This window comes from Nipponia nippon, unplaced genomic scaffold (assembly GCF_047370975.1).
Source record: "Nipponia nippon isolate SJK-2023a ecotype South Korea unplaced genomic scaffold, ASM4737097v1 scaffold_31, whole genome shotgun sequence".
In the NCBI taxonomy this organism is placed as follows: Eukaryota; Metazoa; Chordata; class Aves; order Pelecaniformes; family Threskiornithidae; genus Nipponia; species Nipponia nippon.
Window position 1 is genome coordinate 4,294,624 of NW_028262349.1, and position 9,707 is coordinate 4,304,330.

Here is a 9,707-nt window from a genome sequence, read left to right on the forward strand (position 1 = left end):
TGGCGCCTGGCCAGCGAGGCAGCATGGGCTGGCATGCGGCAGCATGCCTTCACTCAAACCAGTTTGGAGCAAACTTTTCACCTCACTGGGATGGGGCCGGCGCCTGCACAGGCAAAGCGGGACTCGGGGAACCCTGGGGTGAGAATGCGCGGCTGCTGAGCTCCCACGGAGGGGGTGCAGGGGGTTGTGCAGCCCCCAGGGCTGTGGACCAGGGCACGGAAGAGCCGTTGGGGTGGAGCAGGGGCCTGTTCTCCACTTGCTGCCTGGTGCCAAGTCGCCTCCTGGCACCTCTGGCAGTGGTGGGGTGGGGACAGCCACCGAGGCCAGCCAGGTGCTGGAGAAGGGTGCTGAGGTCCTCCCTGGTTTGGGTGCCCAAGCTGGGGCGGGGGGGGGGGGGGGCACAGCTGGCAGAAGCTCCAACTCTGCTTCTCGGGAGCCATTCATGGTTTGGGATGTGTTGACGCACACCCTGCACCCCCCAACTTGCCCCCTCCTTTGGGTGGGGGCCATCCTTCGGGGCGGCACTCCCCCATCGCCCCCAGCCGCCGCAGGGACCGACAGAGGCTTTCCTGGCTGCCGCTCCTGTACAATTCCCATTTATTATTTCAAGACCTCAATCCAGAGAAGTCCACTAACTCCTGAGCAACCTACTAGGCTCACCCCAGAGCCCCTGGAGCTGAAGCAACGAAACCTTTAGGGGAGGGAGATGCAGGGTTCCAGGGGCTTAGAGTTTCCGAAAATAAAAGGGAGGCTAGAAATTCAAGAGAAAAAAAAACACCCCTTGCTCTGCCACCCCATGCTGGGGGATGCTCCCGGTACCCAGGAAGGGGCCCCTGTCCCAGCGCGGTGGCACGGGGCTGTGCGGTGCCCCCCTGCCCGGCCGGGGGAGGGATGGGGAGGCGCAGGAGCAGTCCCGTGGGAGCCAGGGCCATCAGAGCTGGGAGTACACGGAGTTCTCCATCTCCGGCGTCAGCTTGGCATGGAAGGAGGTGATGCCCACCCCAAAATCTGGAGGGAGAAGGAAGAGAGCTGTCAGCATCGCAGCCGATCCCCTTGCATCCCAGTTCCCATGGGAGGCTGCCTGGGGGCTGGCACCCAGTGGAGGGGGCATGGGGGGCACACGGACTGCCCAGGGCATCATTGCAGGCTGGGGAGCCAGGAGCTGGAGCCTGGTGCTCACTACAGCGGCCTGTCACCCCCTGCTCCAGGACAGAGGGAAGGGGGTACGTGTTGGCCATGCAGGGCAGGCCGAGCCCACTCCCCGTGAGTATCCTGGCAGCCGAGGTCCCTCCGGCCACCCCCCAAGCCGTACCCATCTCTGCGTCCAGGCGCGCGGGCGGCGGGGGGTTCTTGCGGTGGTCCTCGATGTGCAGGGTCATCTCCTCCCGCGAGGCGGTGGAGTAGGGGCACTGCATGCAGGTGTAGCGGCCCCGCGTGTGCTCCCACACGATGCGGCTGTTGGAGGAGTGCCCTGCAAGGACGGGCGAGGAGGGAAGCACAGCGCTCGCCCGCCAGCCCCCCAACCACAGCCGGGGGAGCTGTGCCCAGGAGCCCCCTCCCACCAGTGAGAGCCACACAAAGCAGCAGCATAGGGTGCAGGGCAGGCGGTCCTGGGTGCTGCTGCATCGTGCTGGGTGCCATGGGGCTCGGATCGGCCGGTGCTATGGGGGCAGGAGCCCCTCTGCTCCGAGCCCCACATGCACAGAGGTCCCCTCCCCACGGGGGGAACCCCAAATCTGGGAGCAGGGAGCAAGGCTGTGCCCCCTGGCCCCAACCTCCCTTTGCCCATCGCCTCTCTGCGCCACATGGAGCCAAGGGCAGCGGTTTCCAGCCTGGCCTCGGGGCTGGGGCGACTGGGGGGGGGGCTTGAGCCCAAGCAGCTGCTGCAGCTCCTCCTCCTGCTGCTTCCGCCCGCGGGCGCCGGAGGAACCAGGCTGGGCTGTTCCCGGGGGGGTGCAGCCAGCGACCCCCCGCCGTCTCCAACCCTACCTGGGCAGCATCCCCTCTCCGCGCAGCTCCCAAAAACAAGGGAGCCCGCCCTCCCCCTCTGCTCTCTGGGGAGCATTGCGGCACCCCATGGGGCCTCTCCCATCCCCTGCGGCCCTCCCCACCGCCCACCACCCCCCCAGTGACAGAAAGCACCCCCCAACCAGTAGGTGCCAAACTAACCTGGAGTCACTCCTGAGCCAAAGCATGGGAGGAGTGGGCTGACACTCACACCTGCGGAGGGAATCGAGGGGCAAGACAAGCATTAGGTCTTCCCCTCCCTGGGGGGGGGACGTGGGGGGGCAGGCCTGGCCCGGCCCCCCGCCTCGCACCCCCAGCACGCCGGGGAGCAGCAGGGCCGGGAAAATTTAGAGGCTTGGTTTTTTTTGGTGGTTGCTGGTGCTTTCTCCAATCGAGCATCCCCGTGGGTGGGATGGAGTGGGGTGTTGGAGGTGGGATGGGGCTGGGGGGGGGCCAGGGTGGCCCTGTGTGGGGCCAGGAGGAGGGGGATCCTCAGCTGGCCAACGGCGGGTCCTCCTCCGGGAGCTGCTGGTCAAGGCAGGAGCAGAAGAAGGTTTGCCCAAACGGCCCCGCGCGCTCACCTTGGCTTTTCTTCCAGACGGCGTTGGAGACGGGGGGACCGTGGCCCGGCACGTAGGGCCGGAGGCGATGCTGCGCCGGGGGCTGGGGCAAGCTGTAGGGCGAAGGGTGCACGTAGGACAGGAACGGCCCTGGCACCGAGGAGGGGGGTGGCCCCGAGAACCGAGTCAAGGACGACGGCCCGAAAAGGCTGGGCTCCAACAGCGGGAAGGGGTGGGGGGCCGGCGAGACCAGCGGCAGCGCCTCCAGCGAGCCAGGCAGCTCGGGGAGGCTGGTGGGGAGCGCGGCAGGGGCTGCCGGGGCAATGTCCGCGCCGGGGAGGATGGCTTCTTTCTCCGGGGGCCGGAGCTTGGGCAGCCCCTCGGGTGGCTTGGCCGGGGGCTCCTTCTCCAGGGCAGAGGTAGCAGGCAGGACGGGCTTGTCGGCTTTGGGGGGCGGCGCGGGGCTGCTGGCGCTGTCGGAGCAGACGTGCAGGTGCTTGAAGAGGGAGCGGTGCGTCCGGAAGCGCAGCATGCAGTTCTCACACCTGCGGGGCCGGGGAGGTGACGTCAGCAGCAGCGCTCCCCTCTGCATCACCCCCCCGCACCCCGGCCCCGGGGTCTGCCGCTGAGATGGGGGGGTCTGCAAAGGGGGGAGCCCCTGTGCTCGGGGCTGTTTGGGAGCTGCCGGGTGCTCCCAGATAGGACACTGCAGGAGGGGTCTGCAGGGACATGGCAGGGCGGCATGGGATGGGGACGGGGACCAGCGGGACTCACTTGAAGTAGCGGTTTGGCTTGTAGTGCACCTTCATGTGGGCCATGAGGTCCTGCATGCTGGGGAAGGTCTCTGTGCAGCCCAGTGTGGGGCACTGGAAGGTTTTGCCTGAGCAAAGAAATAGGGCAGAAATTCAGCAACAGCCCGGCTGCGCTGCACCCCCTGGGGCTGGGGGCAGCCCCACCAGTGGGTCTCCAGCACCTCCCATGCTCTCCCCACTCCCGTCCAGTGCTGTGCAGCACCTCCCGGAGGCACAGGCACCCCCACCAGTGCTGCCTCAGCTTCAAGCCCTGCTTTACCACCTCCCAGCCAAAAAAGGGCACCATGGAGCGACGCAGAGTGTCCTGGCCTTACCCTCGAGGGACTGCGTGGGTCTGTAGTGGACCTTCAGGTGGTCCATCAGCTCCTGCATGCTGGGGAAGGCCAGTTTGCAGCCATAGCTTGAGCACTGGTAGTGCTTGCCTGGAAGGAGACAGATCCATTGGCCTCGTCCCTGCCCCAGCCCGTTGCTGTCACCTCCCTGGGGCAGGGCTGGGGCTCAGCTCACCTGGGACAGGTCTGCGCTTCAGTGACCGCAGGTCCTGGGCTGGGGTCCCTCCGCTCCCCGCCACCGGCATCGGGCCACCAGGCAGAGCCGCTTCGCTGCAACCTGCCGGGATGAGGCTGTTAGGCAGCGGGCACCAGCTGCCACGGGCAGAGCGGGCAGCGCAGGCAGCACCAAACCTCAGCCCCTGCCTAAACCACGTCCCTCTGTGCCCTCCTTCCTACCCTTTACAAACAGGGGTGCAGGCAACTGGGGGGGGGGGTCTGGCTTGGAAGGGACCAGAGAGGCAGGAGCCCTCCAGGGTGGTTAGAGACGGGAGGGGCTTTGCTCTAGAAAAAGCTGCTGGTATGAAGGCAAAGCCTGCTGGTGTCTTGAACACGCTGGGTGATGCCACATGCATACCCCCACCCCCCCCACCTCCCCTCAGGGTGCTCCCCCTCTGGGGTGGGATTTGGCCAAAGGGACCTCACATCAACAGGAGCAAAGGCTTCTCCTCCACGTCCTGCCCCGACTCCTCTCGCCAACCCCCCCGTGGCACGAGGGACTCACCTGCCCCCTCTCCGGCGTATTTACCCCCCAGGGAGAAGGTGGGCACTGCCTCATCCTTCTCCATCTTCATGGCCTGGCCAGTGGTGGGCACGGGATGAGGTGCGCGCCGCCGACAGCGTCTTCTCCTGTTGATGCTACACCGAGTGCAAGAGCAAGAGGTTAAAGCCCAGCATGGAGCCATGTCGACTGCCTCCTCCTCCTCCTCCTCGGCGCCCTGTGGCTGTGGGACCGACCCTCCCGCCTGGGGACCTCCTGGGCCAAGCTGGTCATGGCTTCACAGGAGCTTTGCAGCATCTCTGCAGGAGGGACACGCTGCAAATGCAGCACTTCGCCCTGGGCCGGGCTTTGAAGCCAGAGTCGTCGCCAACCCTTCCCGCTTCTCCTGTCCCAGGGGTGGTCCACGACCCCCCCCAAAAGGTCCCCCCCCAAGCTGCCATCTGCCCCATGCATCGCCAGACTCCCGCTTCGTGGTAAGGTCCAGCCTACAGCATCGATACTCAAAAATCCCCCCCAAACCCACAGGACCCCCGTCCCTGCCAAGGTGATGCAGCTCCGGCACCATCGAAGTAGGGACTGCAGGAGCTGCTCCAGCCTCCCTTGCTCCTGGCCACGACTGTCCGGGCCGAGGGTCTCGCTGGGTGCTCCCCCCACCCGCAGTTTCGAAGGGTTTTCCAGCCAAAAGGAGCAGCAGGTCCCATTGTGTGACCAGGAGCATCGGCAGCAGGGCCTGATGCCCAGCTGATGGGCGTGTGGGGGTGGCTCCCTCACACACCCTACATCAGACGGTCCCCAAAATGAAACTGACCTGGCCTCATGGAGCCTCGGCACGAGGCTTCGACATGCAAAAGCCAAATACTAACCCTCAGTAAAAAACATCCGAAAAGTCCCTCACTTTGGGAGACTTCTCAATAGTGTCTTAACGTCAAAGTTAAAAAGAAAACAATAATAATAATAATAATAATAATAATAATAATAATAATAATAATAATAATAATAATAATAATAATAGCAGCACTGGGGCTGCAGAGTGGCTGCAACATGTACATCTGCAGTTGGTCAGAAGGTTAATGTTTCCCCAAGAGCTCAATGACTCCCAAGACAAGTGTCCCTGGGGATCAGCCACCTCTGTCCCCCCTGGCCTCGCCGGAGCTGCCCGTTAGCATCTGCTCAAGAGGCATTTTCCCAGTTTTTCCCATCCAGCGCTGCTCCCGGCCGGCTGCGCACAGCGGGGCTTTAGCCTGGTGAAGGCGAGCTGAGCGGCTGTTACTGCAGCAACCGGCGTCGCTGGGACTGCAACCCAGTGGGCAATAAATCAGAGTGGGGGGGGGAAAATCCATGTGGGATTATTTCTCTGGCCACCCCCAGGCTTGCAGCTTTGTTTGGGGGTTGCACTGCTTTTCTTTTTTGTTGTTGCTTTCTCAGTTTGGCGGCTTCTGCCGGTGCTGCGGGATGCAACCTGTGCCAAGGCCAGGACTGGCTGGAGGGGGGTCGGCCCCAGAGGGGGGGTTTGGGGCAGCGCCGGGGCTGACCGTGTCCTGGGAGGGGAAATTCAGCCCTGGTGGAGGGGTTGGTTTGCTCGGTCTGCACGAAGTGGCACGGCCGGGGCAGGGTAAACACTGCGCAGAAAGTTCATGGCAGCTTTGATGGAGCTTTGTTTTATCAGGAGGGGGAAATGCAGTTTTGCTGGGAAAAAAAGTCTCAGGAATATGAGACTTTCTCCTTTTCTCAAGGGAGAAAGCATTCAAAGTATCGAGGCAGGTCTGCGTCTTCCTGCTCAGCCCCTTGTGCAGCGTCCGTGTGGCACCGCCACGTTTCGGTGGCTGCCCTGAAGCCGTGGAGCTTCGGCGCTGCTGGAGGGTTTCTTCGTAGCACAAGTCCTTGAGACTGGAGCGAATCACCCCCAGGTCCCCGCTTCCCCGCTGGAGATGCTGCCTCCAGGTCAATCCTTGATGCCCCCACCTTCCCCAGGGCCTGCTGACGGTCCCCCAGGGACCGCTGGTCTCTGGTGGCCTCCAGATGAGGCCATAAGGGAGCAGGATGCCCGTGCCCGCTGCACCAAGAGCTCAGCAGGAGCACAGGCAATTTTTTTCAAGTCCATTTTTCAAGAAACCAGGAAATTCTTGCTCGGCAGCACGGCAGCAGGGCTGCTGGCTCCCCGGGGCAGAGAGCTCCCAGTGCTCCAGCGTCAAACCCAGCGGCTCCTTCGCATGTCACAGCTTGTGCTGAAACCTCCCTCCTCTCCATCTCGGATGCGCTGTCTGATGCTGCTCTCCATTTCCCAGTGGCAGGCGGTACCCCAAAGATGCGTTTTAAGCTGATTTTTGTCTGGAAAACCTGGGAAAATGCCTCTTGAGCGGATACTAACGGGCAGGTCTGGTGAGGGTGCACCTCATTGCAGCCAGCGCGCCTGAGCATGCCTGTGCCCGGCTCGCGGCCCTGCCGACGTCCCACCAGGGCAAAGCTGTTCAACGCGGGTGTGCTTTCGGCAGCGGACATGACGGCAGCACCGTAGAATCGCCGTACGCTCAGCCCAGGCCCTGGTTTTCAGGGAGCTGGGGGCACCTGTATCATTTTGCTGTTATTTGTCACCTCCCGCGGGATGACGTCCAACACTTTTCATCCTCCAGGACCCTTCGTTCTGCAACCCTGAGCACGATGCTCTGACCCGGGTGCTGCTGACCTGCCATTGTCCCCGTCCCCAGGGACCCTAGGTGGCCACCAGAGATGTGACTCCCCCAGTGTCGGTGCAAACCCTGCCCTGCAAACCTGAATCTCAGAGCCACCGCAAATTCGGCATCACTTTTTGAAGGGTTTTCCTGCCACAGGTTCAGTCTCCCTGAAAACCTGCTGGCACCAAACTCCCTCGCTCCAGCCCCTGCGGAGAACGGGGACCCAGGAAAAGTCCTTTCATGGGGCTGATGGCAATGAGGTGAACGGGAGGGCTTGCAGCTACCGGTCACCCAGAGCAGCCACTGGTGCTGATTCAGTTAATAATGAATACAGCTCATCTCCCTCAAACGAACCAGGGGGTTTATACATATCGCCAAGCACAGAAGACTTTTACAAACCCACCCTGGGAGGATAAATGGGACAAATAATCCTATTTGATCATCTCCGCATGGTCTATGGCCAGAGGTTGCAGAGGCTTCCCGAAACGCAGCTCCTCGGCGTCGGAGATGAGAGACAAAGGCTCCGAACAAGGGGCTCATGTGATCGCTCAGCCGGTGAGCGCCGAGCGGCGCGGAGGGAGGAAGCGCAGGCTGTGACAGCAGCACGGCTCCTGCCGGCGCGGCGAGCCCCCCGCCCACCCCGGCACGCGCTCTGGCCACTGGTCACGGGGTTAAAATGCATGTCGTAAATCAAAATGCACGTCGTAAATTCTCCTGTTGCCTTCAGATATCACAGGGAGCCCTGCAAGAGTTGGCGTGGCAGGGGGGAAGATGCTCCGAGCATCTCTGCCGCCCGGCAGCCCCTGCCTCACAGCCACAGCCTTCGCGATGCCCACCACAACTTGGGTGCCCTAATCCCAGCTTGGGCTGGAGTAAAGCCGCTGCCTCGATGTTTTACCCCTCCACCTTGCTCTGAGGGCAGGCTCCTTGCTTTCCAACTCAGAAAATCTGCCCGGAGAGCCCCACAGAGCCCACCCTGAACCCCACCGCAGCTGCTGCCGGTGGCAGCGTGGGCATCCACGGAGGTGAGCGCCGAGCCTTGTGCACAGCCACCGTGCCATGTCCCCACGGCGGCCGCAGGGGCAGCTCGGCTGAGGCCCTTCAGTGGTTCCTTGGGAAACATCTTCCAGCCTTCCCCGCAGAGCCGCCCCTGCCATCCCCCCGGCTTGCTCCCAGCCATCGGCGACCCGGGTGACGTGCGAACGGGGGAGAGCCGTGCTACCATTTCCCCATGTGCCCGCACCATCCTGGCGCCCACCTTTACCTGCCTGCCCGCAGCCGGCCGATCCACCGGGCTACATCAGCTCTTCAGCTGGAAAAAAAAACCTTTTTCCTTTCAGGAGCCATCCGGGGAGGACAAACCTTCCTCCCTGAGCCCAGACAAAGCTGCCCCTCGAGCGGGCGGCCCTGGCCTCGGTCAAGTTCACACCGCGGCCAAGGTGCGGGACCCCCTCGCTCCAGCAGCAGAGGAGCAGCCGCATCCCCCAGCCCCTGACAGCAACAAAGCGGCTCCCACGTGTGTGGGAAGATGCAGAGACCCCGGGGAGACCCTGGCAGGCGCAGCCCCGGGATGCTCGGGGTGGCGAAGCGGGTCCCGGTGCTCCCACGGGCCACACACGCCTGCAAAGAGCGGGGGCTAACAGCTCTCGTGGCTAGCTGTGCCCGTGCTACTAGCCCCACAGGTAGTAACCCCCACAGCTAGCAGCCCCCCATGGGGCGCACCCCCATGGTTAGTGGTTTCTGTGGCTATTAGCCACCAATGGATAATACACCCATGGCTAGTAGCCTCTGCGGGCAGTAACACAGGCATGGCTAGCAGCCCCACGGCTAGTCGCCCCACGGGTTAGTGGCCCCCGTAGCCTGCAGCCCCCCGTGGGCAGCAGCCCCACGGCTGGTGCCCGCCCCCCCGGCGCACCCCCCCGCCGCCCCCGCCGCACCTCCCAGCTCCCTGCAAAGCCCCGGCACCGCGGGCCCGGTACCCGCTCCGGTACCGCCGCTGCCCCGGGGCCGGTACATCCCCGGGGCCGGTGCTCCCCTCCCGGGGCCGGTCCCCCCGCCCGGGTCCCGGTGCTGCCCCCCGGTGCCGCCCCCCGGTGCCGGCCCGTCCCGTCCCCGCACGTACCGGGGCTGCGGCGGGGCCGGCGCCGCCCGGGGCGCGCATCAGCGGCGGCGCGGCCGCGGGGCCATTTTCTGCACGGAGCTGTCGCGAGAGCGGGGGGAGGAGGAGGAGGAGGACGGGGGGGGGAGGAAGGAGCGGTGCGGAAGGGGGGGCGGGGGCTGCGGGGGGGCGGCCCGCCCCGGCCCCGCCCCGGCCCGGTGCCCACCGGCTTTTTTTCCCGGGTGTTTTTGCAGCCCCCCCCCCGCCCCCGCCCCTGCCCCATGCCGGCAGCGGGAGCGCTCCGCACCCCAGCGCTGGGGGCGGCTGGAATATCCCGGGCTTCTCGGAGCATCCCGGGCTTCTCGGAGCATCCCGGGGTCTGGAGCATCCCGGGGGCCTCGGAGCATCCCGGGCCCTTGGAGCACCCCAGGCCCTTGGAGCATCCCGGGGCTCTCAGAGCACCCTGAGCTTCTTGGGAAGCCCTGGACCCCTTAGAGCATCCCAGGGC

The 9,707-nt window shown here is 64.5% G+C and overlaps 1 protein-coding gene across 3 annotated transcripts; it reads right to left on the reverse strand.

Annotated features, from left to right (window-relative positions):
- Positions 1-582: 582 nt before the first annotated feature.
- ZNF414 (zinc finger protein 414) lies at positions 583-9,338 on the reverse strand. 3 transcript variants are annotated; one of them, XM_087769032.1, is made up of 10 exons: positions 9,224-9,306; positions 8,366-8,413; positions 4,433-4,566; positions 3,887-3,988; positions 3,694-3,801; positions 3,342-3,447; positions 2,589-3,112; positions 2,170-2,220; positions 1,313-1,471; positions 583-1,008 (listed from the first exon to the last, which is right to left on the reverse strand). In XM_087769032.1, exons 3-10 carry the CDS (start codon positions 4,500-4,502, stop codon positions 932-934), a joined length of 1,197 nt encoding a protein of 398 aa, XP_087625158.1. In that variant the 5' UTR covers positions 4,503-4,566; positions 8,366-8,413; positions 9,224-9,306; the 3' UTR covers positions 583-931. The 3 variants fall into 3 exon arrangements, with proteins under 3 accessions (XP_087625158.1, XP_087625157.1, XP_087625160.1); XM_087769031.1 differs by lacking the exon at positions 8,366-8,413 and having other exon boundaries at positions 9,224-9,338; XM_087769034.1 differs by lacking the exons at positions 2,170-2,220; positions 8,366-8,413 and having other exon boundaries at positions 9,224-9,338.
- Between the last annotated feature and the right edge of the window lie 369 nt (positions 9,339-9,707).

Coding starts and splice junctions, on each gene's coding strand:
- ZNF414 (XM_087769031.1), bottom strand. CDS start 4,502: ATGAAGATGGAGAAGGATGAGGCAGTGCCCACCTTCTCCCTGGGGGGT. Junction 3,989..4,432: donor ATACGCCGGAGAGGGGGCAG/GTGAGTCCCTCG, acceptor TCATCCCGGCAG/GTTGCAGCGAAGCGGCTCTG. Junction 3,113..3,341: donor AAGCCAAACCGCTACTTCAA/GTGAGTCCCGCT, acceptor CCGGCCCCGCAG/GTGTGAGAACTGCATGCTGC.